This window comes from Equus przewalskii, chromosome 5 (assembly GCF_037783145.1).
Source record: "Equus przewalskii isolate Varuska chromosome 5, EquPr2, whole genome shotgun sequence".
Classification (NCBI taxonomy): Eukaryota; Metazoa; Chordata; class Mammalia; order Perissodactyla; family Equidae; genus Equus; species Equus przewalskii.
In genome coordinates, this window is record NC_091835.1 from 81,021,110 (window position 1) to 81,048,147 (window position 27,038).

General features: G+C 41.8%; 1 protein-coding gene and 1 long non-coding RNA gene across 10 annotated transcripts in view; one reads left to right on the forward strand and one right to left on the reverse strand.

Moving 5' to 3' along the window:
- Nucleotides 1-27,038, forward strand: part of LOC139083645 (uncharacterized) — a 59,238-nt gene that overhangs the window by 1,186 nt on the left and 31,014 nt on the right. The gene's annotated exons all lie outside the window — the stretch shown is intronic.
- C5H12orf56 (chromosome 5 C12orf56 homolog) overlaps nt 20,156-27,038 on the reverse strand; it is an 85,621-nt gene continuing 78,738 nt past the window's right edge. For 8 of the 9 annotated variants that reach the window (XM_070621947.1, XM_070621948.1, XM_070621952.1 and 5 more), the window contains one exon: nt 24,246-25,947. In XM_070621947.1, the coding sequence (XP_070478048.1) occupies nt 25,818-25,947 (130 nt within the window). In that variant the 3' untranslated portion in view covers nt 24,246-25,817. Of the gene's footprint in view, nt 25,948-27,038 lie in introns of all 9 variants that reach the window. The other variant, XM_070621954.1, reaches the window with a different exon arrangement.

Below are 27,038 nucleotides of genomic sequence, written 5' to 3' on the forward strand. Positions count from 1 at the left end.
GTGAGTAGAAGTCAGTAATCAAAAACAAGTGTAGTCCTAGCACCAAAACCAACAGACACTGGAAGAGGGTTATAAAGCTCATAAACATACCAAGTAATAAGAGAACTCGTTAGATCATAAAGGTGGCATCATAAATCAATGAGGAAAAGGAAAACTTATTTAATTAACAGTGAAGGAGATATGGTTATGAGAAAAAAAAAAGACCTTTACCCTGTATCCTGTGACATAAAATCATTACATGTATAAAGAACAAAACCATAAAATACTAGAAAAAATACAAGTGAAAATTTAATTGATCTAGAGATAGAGAAGAGCCTTCTAATTATGAAAGAATTGGAAGACATTACAAAGGAAGAGATTGACTTGACTATTTAAAAATATCAAGAAAACACCATGCCAACCTGAAAAAAATATTTGTAACATGTCAGACAAAGGTTTAATGTGCTTAACATATCAAGATCTAGTAATCATAAAAATGCAGATTAAACTATTTTTCACCTATCAGATTAAAAGAAATTTTTTAAGTGCTGGTAAACATGTAGTGAGTCTGTTCTCATACATTGCAGATGGGAGTGTAACATGGTATGACCTTTCTGGAAGACATTTGCCAATATATGTTAAGATTAAAGGACAGTATATATACAGTGTCTAGAACAGTGCCTAAGACAAAGTAGATGCTTAATAAATATTAGTAATATGTATCATTGTTCCTATTATAGTTATTGTTATCGTTAGCATTGTCATACCTTTTAATCAGCAGACACCTAGAATAATACCTTGAACTTAATGGATATTCACTAAATGTTTGATTGGCTAATTATCCTTGTTTCATAAGAATTTTATAGGAAAAGATATAGAGTTAATGACATATCAAGCTGTTAAAACATTCAAGTTATAAAGCAAGAAGATACCTTGAATGATCATATGATTCAGCCCATAAGCAGGATACTTTCTACAGTAGAAATAAATGTTTGTTATTGATGATATGTTAACTATCTATTGCTGCATATCAAATAATCCTAAAATTTAGTGGCTTAAAACGGTGAAAATCATGTATTATCTCACAATTTCTGTGAGTCGGGAATTCAAGAGCAGCTCAATTGGGCATTTCTGTTTCAGTCTCGTAAGGCTGCAGTCAGATGTTGTCAAGGGCCGGGGTCATCTGAAGACATGTTTGGAGCTGGAGGATCCACTTCTGGGGTGGTGGTGTCACATGTCTGCTGAGCTGGCAGCACAGGTTGTTGGCCACATGGGCTTCTCCACAGGATGGCTTGAGTGTCCTCCTTACAGCATGGCAACTGGCTTATCCTGGAGCAAGTGATCAATCTAAGAGACCACAGCAGAAGCTGCAACACCTTATATGACACAGCCTTGGAAGTCACACGTCACCTCGGCCGTACTCAGGGCCAGCTTTCATTGAATTTGGGCAGGAGACTAGTGAAGGGCGTGAATGCTGGGAGGAAGGATCGGTGGAGGGTGTCCTGGAGGCTGGCCACCACAGACAGTGACGACGTTTCCAGCGTGGAGAATTGTCTGTCTTCTTCAAAACGTCTAAGGATAGAAGCCCGTAACTGCTCCCTTAGTGATGCTGCTCAAGGAGTTGTTTCTTGATTTCAGCCATGATCTCTCCTGTTAAGTCTAGACAAATAACTCTCCTCGAGACCGTTGATTTGATATTGCTCTTTACAGGCCCTTTGAAAATATTCCTAGTGACCATGCTAGTGACAAAACCATTTTAGTGATAACCCATTTTAGGGGCAAAAAGACATTAAAAACAGGGCAAAGTGTTCATTCATTTATTTGATAAACAGTGGACTAAAATTCATGTGTAGTCAATATACACAGAAAGTGACATATACCAAAAATAATTTTACACACTAATGATTATGCCAATTAATCACTACCCAAATTTTATATTATTGGGGCTTAATTCCCTTTTGCTGATCTATTTTCTAGACCTAAACTAATATAATAATAAAACTGTCATTGATTTAGCACCTACTGTGTTCCAAGTCCTTTGCGTATCACTAATCTTCCAACAAATCTGCAAGGTGGGTGTAGCTATCACCATTTGATGATGGAAAAATTAAGTGATGTGTTCAGAGTACACACAGCCGGTAACTGGCAGGGCTGAGATGCAAACCAAGATCTGTCTCTCTTTCTTCCACAAATATGGCTGCTGTTAGTGAGTTATCCCCATACACGTATGCCTCTGCCTGAGGCGTCAGAGACGTCCACATTGTTACTCAGGCGTTTTCAAATTGTTTCTAGTTACCTCCCTTACTATATTCACAAAATGGTTGAAAGACATGATTTCAGCAAGAAGTCTTTTTTGGCTTACCAAGAGGAACTGGATATTTGATATGGAACAAACTCCTTGATTTTCTTTTCAGATTATTTACTGAAAAATACCATACAATTAGCCATACGTTATATAGCTCTTTAGTGCCTAACTTTCAACTAAATTACTTTCCCTGTTGTATGTAAAAAAATCTGACCAAAAAGAAGCCCCAACAACACTTTTCTTTACGCTTAATTAACTGTTCCCATTTTGTTTTTCTACATGTCTACATATAATGTGATTTTGAAATCCAGATTAGGAGATTATACAGGGTAGCAAGTTGAGGAACTAACCCATTCTTCAAGAGAGAAGGAATATTTTAGATCTATTCTAAATAACCATTGCCTAGTGTTGGTATAGAGCTACATTGTCCAATATAGGAGCCACTAGGAATATGTGGCTGTTTACATGTAAATGAAAGGAAACTGAATAAAATTTAAAAATTAGTTCTTCATTCGCACTAACCACATTTCGGATGCTCAGTAGCCACCTGTGGTTAGTGGCTACCATATTGGGTGGCACAGATACCGAAGTTTTCATCATCACAAAAAGTTCTATTGGACAGTGCTGAAAAAAACAATATCATAAGAAAGAATTTCACAGATAAAACAAAATAAGCCAAAATGAAGAGCAAGTTCTGTTATTATTTTAGTCCTATTTCATGCTTCTTGGAAATATCCACATTTATGTTTTCTCTTTAATATGTTGTTTATATGTATGTGTATATATATATTTCTAAGTACAAAATTATACCTAAATTTATTGAGTGCTTAAATTCCAGGAATTGTGCTCAGTGCTTCACATGAATTAACTCATTTAATCCTTAGGATAATGCTATGTTTGTTGTGGAGAATATTTTTTTTAAAAAAGAGAGAGATAAGCCAACCTTAATCCCCGACCCGGAGATAATCACTGTTGACATTTCTAGTGGTTGCTGTGGTGTGCTGCCCAGATCCCAAGATACAGCTGCCAGGGATGTTGAATTGCTCTCCAAAATTGCCTCCTGTGAAGGAAATGGCCTCCCCCTTGGTTATAGCCAATCACTGGTCAGTTGTGGAGGTACACAAGCCACAGGCCCTCAATGCGGACGATCTGGGACATCCAGCTTTGGAAGCTCCTACGGGACCCGTTAAAGCCTCTGTGGCACCTGCCCCACTGTTCATCTGCTCCCTCCGCCTGGTCCCGTCTCCCTTACAGGTGCTGCTCCTCCGAGCTCTCCCCAGTAAACCACCCACGTGCCGGTCTCTGCCTCTGTCTATTTCCTGGAAAAACCAACCGAAGTCAACATGTTCAGACTCTAAGATCCAGTTTTTTGTCTTTTACATTTATCTATTTAAATTTTTTAAATATATCTACACTTATTTCACCCCAATGAATTTGATCTTTTCTTATCTATTGTTTTATGTTAATTTCTAGTTGATAACACTTTATGAATAATTTTGCATGCAGCTAATATTTTTTCTATACCATAATTTTTAACAGCCACCTGGGATTCATATGGCACATCACACTCAGTCAATCTTATATTTTTGGATATTTTGGTGTTTCCTGGGTTTTGCTGTAGCAGACCCTAAAATTCGGCAGACCAGCACCCATTCCCAACTTCCCTCTCACTCGCCTGCCTCTGGGATGGGAAAATGAAATATTTCCCTGTATTTCATTTTCCCAGCCTTACTTACACCTGGGGTGGTGTAAGTTCCAGCCATTGGAAAGTAAGCTGGAGATTTCTGAGGCTGAGGGGGAGTCCCAGGAAAGAAAGAAAGAAGATGGGACAGCCCAAACTGCTTTGTAAGGAATGAGATCTCTAGAGCTGTAGGAGCCATCTTTCTTCCATGAGGGAAAAGCCAAGAAAATTGAAGGCTTTTGGCCTTGGGATTGTGCAGCATTTAAAGCAATGCTAGCAACTACCTGTCTCTGGATTTCTTGTTATGATGAGAAAAATAACTATTTTCTTAACCCACTAGTGTTTGGGTTTCTGTTATGTACAGCAAAAATCATTTCTAAATCTCACTATTCCTGACATTCATGATTAGAAGTAATGCCGTGATGAACATCATTGTACATAAATACTTGAATAGCAACAACTTAACATAAAAGTCAGGGAGGAAGAGAATTAGGATCCTGTGTTTCCAACCTTTCTTCTTGACCACATGCAGCTCTGTCCATAACCTTCCCATTTCCTTTTTCTTGTGGGTTCAGAAAAATAATGCACATAAGGCTTCCTAAATTCTTCCAAAAGACAATAGTAGTTGGAAGAGGAAATAGACCTTTTATAAATCAGACTCTTATCTCTTTAAATAGGATATTTTAACAAATGCACCATGCCGTGGTGTTCATATCCACTAATACAGAATCATTGAGGTTTTTTGGAGCAAGTATTGTGTGAACTGGGTTGCATTTTAGACTGAGTCATGAATTAACTGTCCATTAAAGCCTCTGGGGTTGGGATATTTTATCCCTTCAGAATAAACATGGAGAATCAAAGAAGCTGAACTGAACTACCATGTGAAGTAAAAAGGAGCGGTGTTACATTGCAAAATAGGTAGTGAAGTTGTGCTTGATTTCAGCTTTCTAGTGGCAGGCCCTTGACAAAGCAAATTCTCAATCTGCTGAGACTACCTCCATGACTCCCTCTTACTCTCAATAAACGGTCTTGAGACTGTTTCTAATTCTGCAGCCCCAGAAGCCTCAGCTTGGCTGGTTCTGGTTCTGAGTAAAGGCATGGAGATTCTTTCAGTATCATAGGGAATCAGAGTATCCCTAGGACCTGAAGTGTCCAAGACAGAGATGCACTGGGCCATTCTCACTAGTGCCTTTAGGACGGAAGATGGCTCCAGACCTGGGCAGACTGCCTGCACGTTGCTCCAGGCTAGACTTCCATTCATGAGCACAGACTGGCATAAGCAATGGAGTGAAAAAGCAACCTAAGGAAATCATAAATCTGATAAGGGGCTAATATCCAGAATATAGAAAGAGCTCCTACAATTGAACAAAATAAAAATAACACAATTTAAAAATAGGCAAAGAAATTATACAGATGGCCAACAAGCATATGAAAAGATGCTCAGCATCACTAATCATTCGAGAAATATAAATCGAAACCACACTGAGACATCACCTCACACTCATTAGGATAGCTGCTATAAGAAAAAGAGAAAATAGGGGCTGGCCCCATGGCCGAGTAGTTAAGTTCGCATGCTCCACTTAGGCAGCCCAGGGTTTCGCCGGTTTGGATCCCGGGCACTGACATGGCGCTGCTCATCAAGCCATGCTGAGGCGGCATCCCACATGTCACAACTAGAAGGACCCACAACTGAAAATATATACAACTATGTGCCAGGGGGGCTTTGGGGAGAGGAAGGAAAAATAAAATCTTTAAAAAAGAAAAAAGAAAAGAAGTGTTGGCAAGGATGTGGAGAAATTGAACCCCTGTGTACTGTTGGAAGGGGTGTAAAATGGTGCGCCCCCTATGGGAAACAGTGTGGTGGTTCCTCAGAAAATTAAAAATAGAATTACCATGTGATCGAGGAGATCTTTACACACCTGTTTTCATAATGGCATAATTCACAATAGCCAAGAGGTAGAAGCAACCCAGATGTCCGTGAACAGAGGAATGGATAAACAACATGTGATATATACGTACAATGGAATATTATTCAGCCTTACAAAGGAAGGGAGGAAGGAAATCCTGCCACACGCTACCACATGGATTTTGAAGGCATCATGCGAAGTGAAATAAGCCAGTTACGAAAAGACAAATGCTGTGAGATTCCACTTAAGTGAGGTATCTAGACTAGTCAAATTTATAGAGACAGAAAAAGTACAACAGTGTTGTACAGAAAAGTAGAACAGTGGTTGCCAGAGGCCAGGAGCAGGGGAGAGGGAAATGAGAAGTTGTTATTTAAGCAGTAGGGAGTTTCGGTTTTGCAAAATGAAAATGTTCTGGAGATCATTGCGTAACACGTGAATGTGCTTAACACTGAGGAAGAGCAGATTGAGCTCGTAAGTGGCCCACAAGACTTAAAACATTTACTGTCTTATAAATTACAGAAAAAGCTTGCTGACCCCTGCAAACTATATCATGCATGGCACATTTTGCATTTTTGTGTTCTGTTGGTATATTAAGTGCGGGAAATAGGAGCCACTCACACCATTTTAAGCAAAAAGAGATTTAATTCAGGGAATCATAAGCTTACAAAATCATAGGAAAGGCTAAAGGCAGGGTCACTTAGTGGGGCCTCCAGGAATGACTCCTGGGACAAGAGTGCTGGACTGGTCTACCTAGGGGAGCACCACCTCTACAGTAACCCAAAAGGTGGGGAGGCAGGGGACTCCGTTGATACTGTTGAGTCCAAAGACACCACTGTAGCTGTGATCCAAGGGTCAGGAAGCCACTGCTGCCCATGCAACTACCTCTCGACACCCATGGGGCTAGTACCTTGACACTGAAAGAATGCTGTAGAAAAGCCCCTTGTCCAAGCTGCGTTTGCCAGCACAAACAAAGCAGGTGACTCCAGCCTGGGAACCACCTTCCAAGTGCTTCTGATTGGCAGAAGCAGGACCCCAGCTGCTGGGAGATGGGGGAAAGTGGTTTCTCCTTCAGCCCCCACAGGATGAGAAAGCCCACTAGAGGTTTGGAATGGATGCTGAGAGCCAGTTCAGAGTGCCCACCACAGCTGGTTTGTGGCTTTAGGCTCTTTCCAGCTCTTCTCATCTGTGGCCAACTCCTTATTCTTTTATTTGAGAAACCTTCTATGGCACTCCCTTCTCTACCTCCACCCTTCCTGCAGGGGATGCCCTTTCATGAGCTTCCATAGCGCTTGGCTCTAGCTCTGCAATGTGTATGTCACTCCATATCGTAAGGGCCCGGTTCCTTCCTCCACTAGACTGCAAGCTCCTTCAAAGCAGAAACTCAGTCTTACTCATCATTGTGTAGGTAATCAGTGAATATTTGTTGACAATAATAAATATTTCCTGTATTATAACATCCCAAATAGCATTTCACCCCCTATTTTCTTTGTTCCATGCTCTTGTGTGCTGATATCTGCATACAGTGAAAGCTCAGTAAATGTCAACTTTCTGGCTTTCTTTTTGGCACGGCAAAGAGGAGGTTCCAACAGTATTCTATGTGTGTGTGTCCTTGTTTGACTCTCTGTGTACCTATATGGGGTAATAAGTACTATGGAACAACTAATGTTTGGACAGTTTCAACATATATATATGCATGTATGTGTGTATAATCCTCATAACTATCCTATTAGGTGGACACTTTTTATTCCCATTTTATAGATGAAGAAACTGGGGCTTAGAGAAGGTGAGTAGCTTATCTACAGTTACACAGTAAGTGGCAGAACTGAGACTCACGTCCAGGTCTGGCTAATATCGAAATTTGTTCTTAACCATTAAGATGATGATGATGATTGTGATAATGATGACAGCTGATGGTTCCGGACGTTTTGCTAGGCATTTTCTGTTTGTTATCTCAAGCAATATGTTTCCTTGCATAGAATCAGTGCTTAATAGTTGTTACATGTGGTAAAGTAGACAAGGCTCTTGCCATCTCTGGTCTCTTCCTGGCCCTGCCACTGATTCACTATGTGACCTCAGGTAAACTACTAACCCTTCTGAGCTCGTTCTCCCCTCTGCCAGTCAGTAAATGACCTTTAAAGTACTTCTAGTTCTAAAATTCCAGAACTCCATGAGTGAGTTCTACTTTGTTTTTATTTCACAATTATTCCTTCTGTATAGTAAGACTTTTCTCCCTCATTAAACTTTAAGCTCCTTTAGGATCTTGATTTTGTTTTGTAATTTTCTCATGTCTTCCATGGTACCTAGTCCGGTCCTCTGCATAGTACATAACAGGTTCATGAGAGGTATATATATAGGTAAATAGAGTGAGATTTGCCCAGGGGGAACTAGCCATCTTCACAGGAAGCTGTTCCTGTTGTCATATGTTACCTTCCTTTAGGGAAGACGTTCAAATGTAATTTTCAGGCTGCCTCAGAGAAGTCAGCCCTCGGCGCCCTTGGAAACTTTCCTGTAGTTGGAGAGAAGATTATCCTTAAAGCAGGACTGTGGTCGCTGCCCAAGCATTTACTTCTGTGACTGAAGGAGGAAAGGTTTTTTTTATGAAAATGGTGCTGCCTGCGTGTAAAAGCGTCTTGGCCTGTGGATAATGCCAGATACAGTCGGGAATTTTCTACAGGGAACTCATTTTTATTCTCCTTGTCTCTTATAGGGCAATCAGAAGATCACAAAGCATTCTGTAGCTTTTCTGAATGAAAAGGAGGAATCATTTTTTAGAAAATAAGGTTAAAAAAAAAAAGGAACTGTGGGCCAGCCCAGTGGCGCAGCGGTTAAGTGCGCACGTTCTGCTTCGGCGGCCCGGGGTTCATCGGTTCGGATCCAGGTGCAGACATGGCACCGCTTGGCAAGCCATGCTGTAGTAGGCGTCCCACATGTAAAGTAGAGGAAGATGGGCATGGATGTTAGCTCAGGGCCAGTCTTCCTCAGCAAAAAGAGGAGGATTGGCAGCAGATGTTAGCTCAGGGCTAATCTTCCTCAAAAAGAAAAAGGAACTAGAATTGTTCCCAAATGTATAAGTGACTTATGCACAACACAAAATGTTTCTGAAATTTTCACTTTACGTCTGTAGTTCAGACAGTCTTGAGAAAAAAGCTACCTTAAATAAGATCAAGTGGGAGAATTAAGCCAAAAAGCATGTGAACAGGGAAAGAAATAACATTTTTAAATATCTATTTTTAGCTGGTATTTTACATTCAAGGGGAATGGCAGAATTCACTTCTAGGGTAAATAGAGCTCTTGTTTGAGGAGAAAAAAAAAAAAGATGGGCTTTTTTGGGGGTTTGCGAGTTAGTTTAGATAGAGCAGTGTTGACAACAAGAATTACGTTGCTTGGAATAATAAAATTATGGAGATTTGTAATCTCAGAAGATTCAGAAAATTCAGAAAAGAGATAGAGAAGAAGGAAATCTAAGCAGATGGCACCTGGCAGGGCCTGAGAAGAAAATAGAGTGAGAAATACCCTCTGTTGAAGATGCCCAAAGAACTATGGGATACTTACATTTCCTGCCCTGTGCTGTAGGCTAGTATAGCACCTCCTCCTTGTTCCCGGACGTCCAGTAAAAGTCTGTTATAAGCAACCACTTGTGCCTAATGGTGCTTGGGGAATAAATGAGGAGGGGACAGTGGTCACAACTAGGATGAGATGGGGCAAAGAGAAGACAGCAACCACAGGAGTGACAAAAGCAGGCATTTAGAGGGAGATGACCAAGGATTCCTTCCTAACCTTGGCGAATCACAGCCTGGGACACTTGGGGTCATTCCAAGTTATGTAGGAAGGGTGAAAGCCTGCCCCCAAGCAACCGGAAAGCCCCCAAACTGTGCAGGGTCATCATGGATGGGTCCATGTGCTCTTGGTTCAGTTTTTTTTTAAGGGCTCGAGTACAAAGAATCCATAGAGAAAATTGGAGAGTGATATTAAGAACCATTGATCTGACCAGAGAGACACTATATATTTAAAAACAGTAATAAGAAGACAGAACTCTGTAACCTGTTCATGTGTGGATCTGTGCATTTCTTAGTAACTGTCACCATGGCAGCAAGGCAGTTTGACAAGGATGCCTTCTTAGCGCAGTACATACAGGGGAGAGAGAGAACAGCTACTCATGGACTCTCTTATACCTTCTTACGTTAATTGTGTTGATTCCAGATCCCTGACTACTAGCCTCTGACACTTCTCTCCCTGGTAGCATCCAGCGCAGTGCTAGGAATATATCAGGCACTCAAACATATACTGATCGAGTGAAATAAATGGTGTCTATGTCTTCCTTTCCAAGCTATAGAGAGAGTCACTCGGCAGAAATGTGGTTTAAAAAATGGCTCCTAGAGGCTGGCCCCGTGGCGGAGTGGTTAAGTTCGCGCGCTCCACTGCAGGTGGCCCAGTGTTTCGTTGGTTCAAATCCTGGGCGCGCACATGGCACTGCTCATCAAACCACGCTGAGGCAGTGTCCCACATGCCACAACTAGAGGGATCCACAACGAAGAATACACAACTATGTACTTGGGGGCTTTGGGGAGAAAAAGGAAAAAAAATAAAATTTTAAAATAAAAAAAATGGCTCCTACGTTTGTCTAGGGGATCAAAACTAGGCCATTGCCCTGATCGGGCTGGCCCAACCTGGACTGCAGGTTGAGGGGTGAAAGGACAGTGATTAGGTGCTCTGAGACACTGTATTATTAGAAGACTAAGGTGCCAGTGGTGAGTAGAATAGTAGGTAAATTCACTTTCTTCAGTGGAGCCATTCAAAGCTTCGTGTAAGGGCTGGCAGTGCTCTCTCCTGAGTGCAAAGACAAGTTTGGCAGCAGTTCCTGAAATGTTTAATGGCAGGCCTGAGTTAAAACCCAGAGGACGGGGACTTCCACCCGTTCGGGCTGCAAACCGAGAAAGCTTTTTAAGCCCCTACCCTCAGCGGGTACCCAATTGACGCTCAGCCTGGGAAGCCTCCTTATTACAACTCCTTAAATTAAGGATAATCTTTGATTATAGCCTTTTCCTTCGTATGTCATTGCATTTCAAGTGTCATCTCTGTAATTGCTCTGTATGTCAATTACTTCCATTTCTATTTTTAATGTTTTGTTATTTCACACTTCTTTTTAAAAGTATTTAAATGTAGACACACCCTCTTTATTTCAATAGCCAGCTTACCCATATTGCCAGTTTAAAATCCGGGTTGAAAATCCTGTAGTTCTGACAGATCCTCAAAGTGTGTCACCTCCTGCTCATAGATTGGTATCCTCACCGTGGAATTCTTTAGCAGTAGCTTCCAGTTGGTAAGGCCCAAAGTTGGCCTGTCTGGTGGATCAGCCCCTGGGACATGATTGTCATCCTGTCACCCTCACTGGGACAGACTGAGCAGGACCAGCCTCTGGGGAACAGGCTGCAGAAGTCACTCTTCCCAGGGAGGAACAGGTTAAATCCTTCCAAACCTGCTGAGGAATTTGACCTAGTTCCTTGAAACTGGAGTGTAACTTGAAAGTATAATTGGTTGCAAATGTGTTTCTCCCGTCCTCAAAATTACTTTTGAACCCTTGTGAGACAGGGAGAAGGCATCTGTCTTCACATGGACTCAGATGACGACCAATGATAAGCTTGACTAATTCAATATGAAACTGAGCGGGCAGACAAATAACTCTGACTTCATTTTAGCAAAAGAACGTTTAGGCCTCCGTTGGTGAAAGTCTCTGAGTACACAGTTGATGTGGTCTTAGCATTCCCGTCTCCTGTCTATTTTTTTTGCCACTGTGTTTAGCACAGTGCCAGGCAGTGGTGCTCAGTGGATGTTTGGTGAATGAATATGTGAATGAATGAAAAGCTCCTCACAATTTTACTCCTCCTACCTTTCCAGTTGTATTTCCTATTGCCTCCCCTCCCAGAAACATATAGTTTACACTCTGGCAAAATAGCTATTGAGTTTCCTAAAAGTCTCCTGCTTTTCCTGGTTCTGTACCTTTGCTGTTACTGTACCCACTGCCTGAATGTTCTTATCGCTGACTATGGAAATGTTACTCTTTCCCTGACTATGAAAATGTTACTCTTTTTCAATGTTCATCTCAAATGCTGCTTCCTTCGGGAAAGTTTTACTGATTATCTCAATAAGATGTAAGCCTTTTTGCCTTCTAGCTCTAATAAAACTTTGAACCTCCTGTTCATTTATTATCAACTACCTTATATTATAATTATTTTGTCATTAACTTGTTTCCCTTGCTAATAATTGCTATATCGTAAGCTTCTGGAAGATAGACACTGGGTCTTATTAATCTTTATAGTGACTAGCACATAGTTGACTCTCAATAATTAGTTCTTGAAATAATTATAGTAATCAGTTTTGCTTATGCTATACCATGAAGCCCAGCAAATTTTTATCATTTTCTTAATAAAATCTAAATATTGTTCTCATATACGGACATTATTTAAACTCCAGAACTAGATTGGAATTGTGTCTTTGTCAACATCTTCTTTCCAGTTAATTCTGCAGGAGATTGGAGCACTCGTTAAGACTCCCCTTCTGTGTTTTAAATCATTGTGGACTTGTTTGGTTCTTTTAGTGACATCATTAAAATTTGTATCTTGTGCTCCTCAAGGAAGATCTTTTGAGTATTTTTTCCTGAAGTATGTATGTATCATCAAATTCTGAATTCTTCTGATCATTCATTCCTATTGTTCTTGCCTGCATTACTAAAAGGTGGCATTTCCATCCATTCCTCCATTTACATATGAGGCAAAAGTCTTCATGGAAACACTTGGGGCTGTGCTTTCTGCATATTATTAAAATTCTTTTCCACAAACGACCTCTCCTTGACACTTAATGATAAAACCAAAGATTCTATTCCAGTTTTTAAAAGTTAACTATCACTACCTGCAAGGCATAAAGAGAGAGGAGATGGAGCACGAATTATCCCAGAATTGAGCCTGGAAGTGAACTGAGAAACGTCCCTCTTAAAGCAGTGACACTGCAATGTGCTTTGTTTCCTAAAACTTCTAGCCCTCCTGAAGAAGGTTTCTAAGATCTCATTTGGGAGGCTCTAAGGATTTAAGACGAAAGATAGAGAGGGTGAGCAAAATTCTTCTTTACAAAATTTGGGGTCATTTTTATTCCAGCCGGTGTGTGATTGCATGCAGCTGTCTTGCATTACAACTTTCCAAGCCTCCTAAAAGCGTTATCCCTAAGATAAGTGCTCCTCCAGTCAAGCCCTCACTAGTTTTTATTTTGAGTAAAATTCTCTCTTTTCACCCCACTCCTTCTCTTGCAATATAGCTGTGCTTCTGCCTGTTTCCTCTCTCTTTATGACTCTCTCCCTATCTCCTTTCTTCCTTTTCTGATTGCATCTCTGTCCTTTTTTTCAATCTCTTTATATCATAATAATTTGGTCATAAAATACTTTCCCATTTTTATGGTAATTTCATAGTCTTCTTGTCTTAATTGATCTTCTTTTTCATAGCGTCTATTTCTCATTGAAAAGTTCTATTGAGCTTCTGTGATTAGCCAGATCCTAGGCTAGGTAAGGAGATGCAGTCGTAAATAAATCATCTATAGCCCCGCCTTCATGGAGCTCATAGTCTGTGATATGGAGGTGACGTTCACTAAATAAATAATAGCATAAGTAACTATATAATAACTAAAAGTGTGTAATAGGGTGGAACCAGGTAGCCTTACTGAGAAAGTGGCATTTAAGCTGAATCTTGTGAATGCAAGTGTGAACGAGGTATGAAGGGGCTTGGCATGTGCAAGATAAAGAGAGAAGACCAATGTGGTGGGCACGTTTTGAGCCAAGGGTAGAGTGATTTGAGGGGAATTGGTAAGGACCAGGACATGCAATGCCACCACAGGCCAGGGTAAGTGTTTTGGACTTAATCCTAAGAAAAATGGAAAAGCTCCTGGAAAAGTTTTAAGTAAGGAGAGGATATGATCAGATTTGATTATTTTAACAATAACTATGGGGAAATTGAAGATTCAGGGAACTCATAAAGAAGCTATTGCTGTAGCCTAGGTGTGGGATGATGTCAGTTTGGACTAGTAAAGATGGAGAGAAGTGGATGTTTTTAACCTTACTGTGGACAGAACTCACAGCACTCCACACTTCCATCTGGATGACTTTAGCTCTATCCTGCCTTGAGGCGGAGGGAGAAGTGAAATGACCTCTCGTGGAGCAGAAGAGTCTTACTCCAGATTCATTCATGGTAGTCAAGAATAGTATTTCATTATGGAAAGCAGCAGATAAAAGAAGGGGAGACTCCATCTTATTAGAATATAAATGCCATGAGGGCAGGGATCTTTATTGCTTGTTCGCTACTCTATCTCTAGCACCTGGAATAGTAGTGCCTGATGCATAGTTGTCAGTCAGTAAGTGTGGAATGAATGCCTAGGATCACAAGTGCAGTATAGAAGCTATCTAAGCAAGTTACCTTGGCCAAGACTCTAATTACAAGAAGAGAATGTTAGATTAAATTTTGTCGTCACCCCCTCACTTTACCTCCCCAAAGAGGCAATGAGACGAAGCTTTATTTTTCAACCATGGGAAGCTGGGGAATTTAAGCTAACTAGCCAACTGGTCTAGAATAAGAGAGATGGACAAAGTTGTTGCTTGGCTGGAACCAAGTGAAGGTGCTCACCGCCCAGTAGCTGTGCAAGAACCTGATGCTGGAAACTGCAGTGAGTCTGAGTACGTGGGATGAATTCCTGGCTTCAATTATGAACCACCAGGTGGACAGGAGTTCGTCATTGCTTACAGCACACCTCTGTAAGACATACGGATCCCCTCGCCAGCAAGACCCAGGAACAAAGGCTTATCTGACTACAGTCGTCTTCCAGCTGCCCTAAATTGAATTTTCCAAGTTTAAATAGCTGAATCTACTAGTAAGCTTCTGAAAGAAACCAGTTCATCTGGGGTCTACACCAGAGGCTAACAAACTACCACCTGCAGGACCAATTGGCCTGCAGCCTATTATTTATTTATTTGTTTTTATCTTTTTTTTTTTTTTTGGCAGGGAAAGACTCACCCTGAGCTAACATCTGTTGCCAATCTTCCTCTTTTTTTTTCCTCCCCAAAGCCCCAGTGCATGGTTGTGTATCCTAGTTGTAAGTCGTTCTAGTTCTTCTATGTGAGCTGCCACCACAGCATGGCAACTGACTCATAGGTGATGTGGTTCCATGACCGGGAAGCGAACCCAGGCCACCAAAACGGTGAGCGCCAAATTTTAACCGCTAGGCCATCAGGGCTGGCTCTGTTATTTGTTTTTTAACAGCTTTATTGAGATATAATTCACAAACCACACAATTACTCTTTTAAAGTGTACAGTTCAGTGGTTTTTAGTGTATTTACTGAGTTGCGCTACCATCACCACAATCACTTTTATAACATTTTCATCATACCCTCAAAAACTCCCACACCCGTGAGCAGTCACTCCCACAACCCACCCAGCCCTAGGCTAGGTAACCACTGAGCTACCTTCTGTCTCTATAGACTTGCCTATTCTGGACATTCATATAAATGGAATCATACAATGTGTGGTCCTTTGTGACTGGCTTCTTTCACTTAGCATGTTTTCAGGATTTATCCGTGTTGCAACACATCAATATTTCATTCCTTTTTATTGCCAAATAGTCCATTGTATGGATGTTCCACATTTTGTTTATTATGAATAATGCTGCCATGAACATCCATGTACAGTATTTTGTGTGGACGTATGTTTTCATTTCTTTTGGGTGTATACCTAAGAGTCGATTTGCTAGGTCCCATGGTAACCCTGTGTTTAACCATTGGGGGAACTGCCAAACTGTTTTCTAAGGCTTCTGTGACATTTTACATTCCTACCAGCTATCTGTGAGGGCTCCAATTTCTTCATATTCTTGCCAAGACTTGTTACTATCTTTCTTTTTGATGATAGCCATCTAGGAGGTGAGGACGCATATCTCGTTGTGGTTTTGTTTTGTGTTTCTCTAATCTGCAGCCTATTTTTATACAGCCTGAAAACTAAGAATCATTTTTACATTTTTAAATTGTTGAAAAAAATCAAAAGAAAAATACTTCATGATACATGCAGATTATCTGAAATTTAAATTTCGGCGTCTATAAATAAAATTTTATTGGAATACGGCCACACCCATTCATTATGTATTGTCTGCGGCTGCTTTTCTCACTACAACAGAGTTCAGTAGTTGCAACAGAGACCGTACAGCCTGCAAAGCCTAAAATATTTACCCTCTGGCCATTTACAGACAAAGTTTGCCACCCCTGGTCTACAGTATGGTTGAATGAGACTAAAGGATCTGGGGTAGGAAGGAGGAGATGTGACTGCCCAGTGGAAATAGATTTGTTTTGAATAAAAACGGAATGCAAGCAGGCAGAACAAGGGAGGAAATCAGGACGTTTGGAGCTTGGGCAGACCACCCTATTTTTACCTGAACCATTATTATAAGATCCTTTGAACTCTGGGCTCTCCCCATCCTGCAGATGTCTCTGAGTCCTGTTCCTGATCTGCTGCTCCCATTGTACGTCACTCATCAGAAACCTCCAGGGGTTCCCTACCGCTTGCAGACCTCTTAGTCAGGACGGCTCAGCCAGGGTCCTGCATGATCAGACCTCATGCTAAGTCTCCAGCCCTGTTGTCCAGCACTCGCCTTCAACAGAACCAGACACCGCCTGAATATCAGGATTCCGTGCTTTTGCTCATACTTTCTCTTCTACTTGGAATGCTTTTCTCTTCTCCAAATCCTAGGCACGCTTTATTATTGTTATGGTGAAGTATTTCAAGCATGCAGAGAAGTAAAGGGAATAACGTAGGAATGTCTGCACACCCACCACCAAACTTTGTCAGCTCTTATCGTTTTGCCATGTTCTTTAGTTTTAAAAAAAATGTATAGACTTAAGATATTTTTAAAACGTCCTCAAATACCAAATCTTCGAGGTAGACCTCTTTGATGCACCCAATCAGAATTAAACTCTTCTTCCTGTGATTTCCTGTAACATTTTCTTTGTGCCTCTATCTGACTTATTCTTCCCTAGTATAATGTTTTCTTGGAGTATTCCTTCTACGGTCATTCCCATAGAATGGTACAAAGATTATTTTAGAGAGTCCAAGGAAAAGACATTTAAAATTTTTTCATTGTGTTTATTTTTAAATGTTCATTAGAAATATGTACACACAAGTATTTAAAAAAATATATATCTAAAACATAAAATCCATGATTTCCCAGATATTCTTTAGGATATGGCTAAAGTAGACAGGGACATTAGAAAATTATTGAGTAAATAATGACGTTAGAAAAATATTGAGTAAATAAAAATACAGATGATATGGCAAAACTTTTGGAGGTTGTACTCAAATAATCTAGCTTTGAAAACTTAGCTTATTAGAACAGGGACCCTGTTTTATTTATTTTTGTATACCCTAAGCATCCAACTAACTCAGAAGAGCTGCTTGTTGAATTGAGTTGATTTCACTCTGGGACAGCATGGTTCTGGAAAGTCATATGGAACCTCCTAAACCTTCTGACAGACCTCTCAAGACATTTCCCCACGGTGAGTGCCCCGGCACATATGCCACGGACAGATGGTGCTATTCTCCTCTCTCTTCCGTGTCCTTTATGACAAGTTGCCCCAGTTGGGGCTTGAAACAATGCTAATAATAGTCATCTTCTGAAGGAATGAAAACTCAGGTTGCCAGAATGCTCTCATTAAGTGTCACTTCAACAGACCAATCTCAGCATATTTCAGTTGTGGACACTTTGGTCCGCACACACTTCTCTCAGAACACTCTATATATTTTTTAGAGCAATCCTTCTCAGTCTTTTTAAAAACCATGATTTCGTGGCATCTTTTCATTATTGTTAACACTGAACCATCTGAAGTCATGTTGGCAACTGAATTTGGTCTTGAAACTTGGTGGTGAGGAATGGTTTTGCTGTATAGCAAACCCTATCTGCAGCGTTAGCCAAATTATGTCATAGGGTTACAGAACTGCTGCCCCGTCTTCCAGCTTTTCTGAGTCAACATGACCTTCTCAGAAGTTTCAGTGCTCTTGCTCGAACATGACCTCATATGCTCTCAGATATCAGAGCATCCTACGTGTGAGGAGTCTTTCCCTTGATTTCTTTTCTTAGAGCCTGTGTTTTGAGGTGGTGCTTGTGAGTGTGGGGAATAGGGGACCTCTGAGTCATGAAAGAAGATGAGAACATGCCTGAAGTTTGGTTTAACCCCCATAGCTTCACTCATATTGGACTAGATATGCTTCTGAGAGAAGCCTCTGAAATTTCTGTACGCCTGTGACTTCTTTGTCTCCTAACACCTACTGCTGAGGCACAGGTCCTTTCTGCTCTGAGAGCCCCCTGTCAGGGCTGGCTTATAACTAGGGGTGTGTAACCTTATACTTTATTGTCCCAATGAGGACACTTCTGAAAATGAAAACGTTGGGGAAAAGGGCACAAACCAGCCAGGGAAACTGATGTTAGGTCACCATGAGTAAAACATTTTGAGCCCCTTATCTCCTATAGCAGAGCCTCTCAAATTGGAGTCTAGATTTCAACTTGAAAGTCTATGGGGTTTCTTGGAGAATTTAAAGTTTTTTCATTTCGGTGAAAAGCCTGTGATGTAAGAGACTGTGCTTGCCTTGTTTACATTGATCCATGATTTATCCGTAAGTGGGAGAACTTTCGTTGTCCTTGGCCAAAAAGAGAACAGAAGCAGATTTCACACACAGTGACATGTTCAAGCCGCGTGAAGGTCAAAGGCCAGCATGGCCTGTAAATAAAGACATAGTAGGTCTGCAAGAGAACAGCGGAACATGACAGCAGAAGGGTGCTGCGCTCAAGAGCCTGCGGCCCAGTGTTCTCCCCTGTTCATTTTGCAGGAGGAGACGGAGTTTCAGCAAAACAGCATGCATTGCATTGATGATACTAACTTGCATTTAATTTTATGAGGTTTTTAATTATAAATTTGTGTTGATTTCGTAAGAGCAGAAGGGGCTTCCTCATGCCTAGATTTATGTTTGTGCGTATTAAAGAAGCATGACAGCAAACAAGAATTCAGTCTTGAAGGTCTGCAGGAATTTGGAAGTTTAAGAATCAACGCCCCAGGTTAGAGCAGTTCAGCTGGTCTTAGGCTCCCTGATCCCACTGTGCCCTCTGGTGGTTAGAGTTGCTAATAGAAGTTAAGTCCTTTACTCCCTTCATAAATGTGTCCTTTCCAAATTCATTTGTGTAGGTCAGCTGTGCAGGAGACAGAATGATTTCCTGTAGAAACAATATTATAAATAATGGCAGATATTGCGGGATACCCTGCAAAAATCCATAGAGGCCCTGTGTCACTAGATCTTACGCCCTCCTTCTCCCTCCTTGCTGGCAAAACAAACAAATCATCATATCCACAGTCGCTGGCCACCCCCACCCCACCCCCACCACTCCTCTGTCCTCATCACCACCAGAAGTAGAAGGAGGGCATGGGGAGGTTAGTACTTGCATCAAATCCAACATCTTTATTTATGGGGACAACTTCCGCCCTGAAACCCCACACCTGGGGCCTTCGGAGGAGTGGACCACCTAGTAGGAAATGTCAAGGTCCTCTTTGCCCCTCTCTTAGCCTCTGATATTGGGGCTAACGTTAATCTTGCCTCAGCCACAGCCCCTCGTCGTTCTCCAGGGTCGAAGTCACCCTCCAAGTAGAAGGCAACGACAAAGGAAAAGCAGACCCTTTGACTCAGGATTTTCCCAAACCCAGAAGCCAGAAATGTCTGGTATACAACCAATAAACCTCCAGAGACCTTGTCTCCCCGAGCTTAATGCCCTTCCCTCCCCAGTCCCTCGTCAGGCTGGCTGGAAGCGGGGGGGGTCGGGGGAAGCAGCGGTCCGGGCTGGTTGGTGCACCTCATACACCATCAGCTATTAACCGCACTGTGCGATTCCTAGGGCCCCTCCCTGGCAAGGGACAGTGACAATGTGGACCCTGCTGTGTGTAGACAGATAAAAATCCCATTGAAAGGGAGCAGAACTCTGTGGAATATTATTGAATTCATTTAAAGTGACAAAAGGGAAAATGTATATGATTTTAACAATGTAGAAAAAAATGAAGAACATATAGACAGGTCAAACACTTAGGCTGGTCAGAGTACCTGATTGTGGTGAATTATTTAATTTGGAATTACCCTAACATTGATATAACGTATAAGTTTATTTAAAATAAATGAAAACGTTCTTGATTGTTCTGGTTATCTATTGCTACATAATAAACCACTCCAGAACTGAGAGGCTTAAAACCACCCTTTATTTAAAAAAAGTCAAGCTCATAGAAACAGAGTAGAAAGTGGTTGCCAGGGACTAGGGGGTGGGAAGATGGGGAGAGGTTGGTACCTCTCCAAACTTTCAAGGGTACAAACTTTCAGCTATGAGACGAGTAAGGTCTGAGGAGCTAATGTATAACGTGGTGCCTGTAGTTGATAACACTGGATTATATCATTGAAGTTGGCTAAGAGACTAGAATTTAAGTGTTCTCACCAAAAAAAAAATTTTTTTAAAGGTAAATATGTGAGGTGATGGATGGATGGACTCAATGGGGGGAAGTACTTTCACAATGTAGATGCATATTGTGGGGGACCTGGAATTGGCCACCCCAAGATATGTCTCTTTGGCATCAGGATTATTTGAGGCTGATTGCTTTTGATAAACTGGGACAAGGAAGGAGGCTCTGAGGAATGGAACTTGCCCTTCCTTAGGACACATTTACATTTGTAAGGTAAATCTCTATCTGTAAAAGCTGCCTCCCTCTCTGTACCAGGAAGAAGAAAGGAGATGACCTTCTCTCTAAAAACTCTTAATCAATACCAAAGGCAATGACTTAAAATCTGCATTTTATTGTGCTAGTCTGGTAACCTCCTGTAACTGACTTCCCTCCCCCTCCCAACTTTGGCATTCCTTAAGGATTAAGCATCTTTCCTTAGGCTAGGAACTGATTGCTGCGCTCACCTGTGACCGCCCAGCTCCGGACATAGACTTGCCTCCTGCTACGCCCACCGAGATAGCAGACCATTACCTGCTGTGTCCATCAAGCACTGTGCCAACAGGGCAATTTGTGACTATTGTGGGAGGGACATTTCAATCACATGTGAAACACCCTGTTTGGGGGCTATATAACCACTCTGTGCACCCCACTTCTTCGGTGCCCTTTCTTCCTTTGGGAAGAAAGGCCCCGGGCCATGGTTCCTCATAAAGCTTTGTTTAATTTTCTCTTGCTATTCTGTCTCATGTGAATTTAAGTCGTTCTCCAGCCAGACGAACCCCCATTTGGGGAGAGGAAATGTCCTCCTCCCCTACAATATCAAACCATCACATTATACACTTTAAATATCTCACAACTTTGTCAGTTTTCCTTCAATAAAGCTGGAAAGAAAACCCAACTCTTTATTATATCTCCCAATTCTATGGACTGGCTGCGCGGTCCTTTACAGGTCTCACCTGGCTCTCTCACTAGTTTGCTCTGAGGCACAGCTGGGCTGGTGCTCCTCTCTGTGTTCTCCATCTACACGTTTCCACAGTCTGTTCCTTCACTCAACAAAGAAGAGGCACTCTGTGCCAGGTACTATTCCAGGTGTTGGTGTATAGTAGTGAACAAGATAAACGAGGGCCAGACGCTCATGGAACCTACATTCTTAAATTCTTACATTGCAAAGAATAAGCAAGTGAACAGACACGTTATAAGGTGATGTGGGTGGGGAGGTGGCTCCTTTGGGGTGGTCATAGATGCCCTCCTGGAAGGACACTGGAAGATCTGGGGGAAAAGCATTTGCTCATGCAGGTTTCCAGGGCTGCAAAGAGCTCGGGGATTTGAAGGAAAACCACAAAGGCCAGCATGTTTGGGGAGTAGCGAGTGAGGAGAATGACTGGGTTAGGTCACAGAAGTGTCAGAGGCAGGTCGCCAAGGGCCCTGAGAGCCTGGGGAGGACTTTGGATTCCATCCTGGGTCATAAGAAGCAAGGAGAAGCTTCAAAATCATAAACTGTATTGATTTTCTTGTCCAAAAGGTGACTCCACTCTCCCCTGAGAGAAGGGATTGTAGGGGTCCAGGGTGAAGGCAGGACTAGACAGGCTATTGCAGTGGGCGGTGGGAGTCTGGACAGGGGCGGTGGCAGTAACTATGGGAAGTCAGTAGATTACTGATATATTCCGAAGGATTTCCAATTAGCACTGCTGAAGGATTGCATTTGGAAAATGAAGAGAAGGGAGAAAACGGAGGTCGCTCAAGTTTCCCTTTTGAGCGGTGGAGTGAACGAAGGAGGGGAAGTGCTGGAAGACAATTTAAAAATTTAAAATCCCCTTTGAACATGTGTAAGTATGTTGTACCCACTCAGTAATTCGTGACTGAACTATATGATTCAAGGTTTATTCAAATCTGTGCAAGAATAAGCCATGTTATAACAAAGTGCCATACTATCTGGGAAATTAGAATAAATGATATGCATTTAAAATGAAAGTTCATTAAGCAAGTTAGTGTTTCCATGAGAATAAAATCTACCATTTATTGAGGGGTTTTTATGTGTTTGAACCATATGAAATTGCAGATATTGACAGTTTTGAACTTGAAAATAGCAATGCCATATGGTTTATCCCAGTATATACTAGCCACACAACTATCTGTTTATATATAAATGAATGAATATTCACAAAACCCCTTAAGGTAGGCTTTTTATTGTCTTATAATGGGTAAAATGGAAGTTCTGAAAGAGGTTAAATAACCTTAGCCCCAAAGTTACACTACCCAGATTTCTAGCCAAGGGGTCATGCTGCCTCCCCCAAATGAGACAAGCTTCAGATCCAAAAGACACAGATACACAGACACAAGAGAGCCTGATCTGACTGGGTGGAGAACGGCTGCCTGCCTCTCCTGCAGAAAGCCATACCCCAGTGGACCTCACAAGCTGACACTGCATTTTAGAAGTTAATACAATGAATAAAGAGAAACCAGACCATGAGTTAATACTATTAAAGGTCACTCAAAAATTCCCATCAAAGTCATTTCTTCAAGAAATTTCCAGCTTCTCTTCCATACTTATCACTGAACTTCTCTACTCTGCAAATATGTACAATATAAAACAAGTGATTCTAACCTCAGAGGAAGAAAATATAATCCACAGTTCAGGGCATATCACCAGTCAACAAGCTTTGAGCACTTTTCTCAAATGCCTTACAGCACACTTCTTATGGTAGTCTCAAGCATTCCTATATGCTATTAAAAGTGGTACTACCAGTGAGTGAGATTTAATATGGAAATATGTAAAATACATTTATCAGTTACAGGAACTTCAAGCTTTTCCCTCTTTCCGTACTCTCTAGATTGTCTAGATTTCAGTAAAATGAAGAAGCTCTTCATTTATTTATTCTAACACTACCTGTGAATCAGTTAGGAACTTGGTAAGTACCGAATGGCTATATGGGTTTGATCGGTTAGTAATTAGCCAAATTAAGTCAAAGGCTTAAAAAAGTCTACATGACTAAAAACCTTCCTGTCCACCCCTGGGAAGAACATTTCCCACTTGCATTGATAGTGTCCATTAAAGCCAACAGCCCTTCATGGTGTTGAGCAGTAGAAATAAGTCCCTTGTCACTGAAACCACATTCCTGCTAATGGAAAATTGAATTTTCAGTTTAATAACCAAATGAATCTGTTCTTCAATGCTCTATAGGTCAAGGGCTCTCAGCATAGTGGCTAGTCCCCAAATTGGTCAGAAAAGTAAGGGCACTATTTATTAATCTCGAAGTTCTCAGCCAGCTTTGATATTATTTAGTAATAATAATGATAAATACCATGTACTGAATCCTTACTCCATGCCACATCCCACGCTCTGTGCTTTATGAATGCCTTTTCATCTAAGTCTCCCAGCACCCCTATGGCAGAAATTATGTTCTATTGGTTTTGACTAAAGCTCAGAGATGTTAAGTAACTTTCCAAGCGCAGAGCTGGGATTCAAACTCAACCATTTTGGCCTCAAAACCCCTGTTCTCACCCTAGAATCTTGCACCCACCCTGAAAACTGGCTATGTGTGCTTGCCTTTCTGGTGATCCTTTGTATTCTTAAAAAGCAATATATGTGATTTTCATATTCAAAATTTTGCTACAATTAGGTTTCCTGAAAAATAATTATTTTGTGATTGAGGTCAATATTTAGTCAATCAAATGCGCGTGGTCATTTATTGAGATGGATTATTTAGTGATTTTCTTGGCTTTGGCAACAACGCAGAAAAACACAGTAGGAAAGAATTGTGGCAGGACAACTCCTCAAAGTCTTAATTTCTGTCCCCGCCAGACTGTGCAAATGAATAGACATGTGTCATAAGAAAGTCGAGATAACAAATATTTAATGACCAGCTTTCAAAAAAGCTACTGACTTAGCCCTACATGGAAAGACTCAGGTAGGTTCTGACAGAGGTTTTGTTCCCGAAAATTAGATAAAGTCTGCTCTCAGAGTGAAGAGAACAGTGGGAGAGAAGAGGCAATGTGGACAAGAAAGCATGTGGGAGAGAAACCCCAAGCCGTCTCCAGGCTCTGAGCCAGGCACTGCTCAGAAGCTGATGCAGAGCTGAGCTGATCCTCTCTTCGTCATTGTGTGGGTCCCACTGTTCACTAGTAGTCAGCCCACTGTCCATCATTCGTCCATGTCGAAGTGTTGCTTGCCTTCGTCCAAGAATCTTTTCCTTTTCTTCTGATTGACCATCTCTTGGGAATAATCCCTCATCCAACTGCCCAGGACACTCATCAACACCATTTTGCCGCCATCTCTGCCCCCAGATTGGAGGGTAGAAGCCTTGTAGTCCTGTGGGGAAAGCTTGGACACTTTGTGGGGTGATGTTGGTGACAGCTGAGAGGGAAATGTTTGGTCCAAAGAAAGCAGGATTCTTTGGAATCAAGTGAAATCATCCACTGAGCAGGACGGCAGAGGAATGCGGTACCCCGCAAGAGCGCGTTAACAAGTGTCGCGTCACAGGGCATGTTAGAGCTGGAGGACAACCTGGAGACCATCCAGTCCCACCCTTCCGCATAGCAGAGGAGGCCCAGAAAGGAGACCTGACTTGTTCGAGGTCGAGTAGCTGGTTAGTGGCTCAGCCAGAGCCTCTCTCCACTGCCCCGCACAGGCAGGTCTGGCTGGGGAGCTCTTTCTTTGGAGGTAGATTTTTCTCTGATCCCCTCTCAAGTCATGATAAAGCTGAATGGAGGGCCCAGGTCCTAAGTTCTTAGAAGCCCAAATTCGATAGCTCACAGTGATGCCAAAGCTAACGTTTGCTTGGATTAAATTGGTTTATTGCCCTAAGATACAGTGAAGTCATTTTGTTGAATGTTTGGGAGAGCCATAACTGCTTACAGACAATTTCTCTTTCACAGAGACTCTACGAGACGGCTCACATTGGCCCACAGGTGCCTGAAACAGAGTGGCAGAAGGCATTTAATTTTGTTGGAGAAAGTCCAAGCTTCTCTCCACATGATAAACAAGGAACTGGCTTTCCTGATAGCCATGCCTGTGTCCTTCTGCTCATTCTTCCATGCATTCTGACGTCACCAGGATTTTTACAGGTGGAGAAGGAGGATTGCATCCTATTGCTCAGCATTTCTCTAACGATCACTCTGTAATTTATTGCTCTCCATGGGTTTCTGTTCCCTTTATAGTTTTTTATGTCTTTAGAAGCTTATTTTTTTAGAGAAACACTAGCGTTTAGCACCGCTTTATATATGTCAGTGTATTTAAAATTTCTTTTTTTGTGGCAGATAAAAAACCTTACAGACTCCTCTTAGAGAGGTAGTCATGGAATGCTCAAATAAAATCTTTGTTTATAGGACACAAGGATAGTCAGATACTAAATAAACCCAAAAATGTTTCCCATAAATATTCAGTCGATTCCTGATTCACATTGTACACTCTTATTCACATCTCACACATGGTTTCTGTTCAACCAATTTGAGAACTTCATGGAAAACTTGGGTAGTAGGTTGGGCAATAGGGTAACGCAGCGGAAGCTTTTTTTCCAAGGCTGGCATGTGAATAAAGTACCTGCAAACCATGAAAAGAAACAAAATAGCTTTAAAAACAAGAATTTTCACTCTGGTCACATCAGTGCGTGCACACTCACTGGCAGAGGGCGGTTGGGTTGGGGAGGCTAAGCCACAGACTCGGGCCGCTTTCAGCCCTCCCACCTCTCCCACTGGGACCCAGACCGTCTCTGATGTGTGTGCCTTTCGGCTCACTGAGCACTTTACTTCAGCAAAGGAAGTGAATTTCATTAATAATGTACTGGTTATCAAGGCATTAATACGGAAGCCAGGGCTGTCCTCACCAGCAGGAGCTGAGGCCCCTGCTTCCTGTTTTCTCAGGCAATACACAGCGGGAGGTGAACCGAAAGCATCAAGCTGTGGTGACCGTGAGGGCCAGGTCAAGAGGGAAGAGTAGCGTTCATCCTCATGGCCTCAGCAAAAGTAGAGGAAAGGCCAGGGGAGGAGACAAAAGTGAGAAACCCTTAGCCGTCAGCTTGGGTTGGTTCTCAACCCTGGGTGCACGTTAGAATCACCTGGAGAGTATCTTTAAATGTCAGTGCCCAGGCCCCACCTCAGACAAACCGAACAGAATTTCCGCATGTGAGATGTGGGTATCAGTATTTTTAAATAGTTACTCTGATGATTCTAATGCACAGCAAGTTGAAAATCACTAGCTTAAAACGAGGATCACAAACCTAAATGCTCACAGGTAAGATATTGGGAGGAAGGGCAAGAGAGGGGACAGTGGCAGACTACACAGTGCCTGATCCACCTAAGAGGGCAGCTGCTGTTGAGCCCTGGCCAGCCACTGTCACGTAGGAGTGTGACACCATTTCTGCCAGTTGTCCTGATTTTTAAATGTCATAACTCATTTTTTAAAACTGGGTTTTGTGATACATGCTACAACATGGACAAACCTTGAAAACATTATGCTACGTGAAAGAAACCAGACACAAAAGGCCATATATTGTAGGAAATGTCCAGAATAGGCGAATCCACAAAGACAGAAAGTAGATGAGTGGTTCCAGGGGCTGGGGGGAGGGGAGAATGGGATGTGACCGCTTAATGGGCCCCAGGTTTCTTTAGGGGTGATGAAAACATTCTGCAATG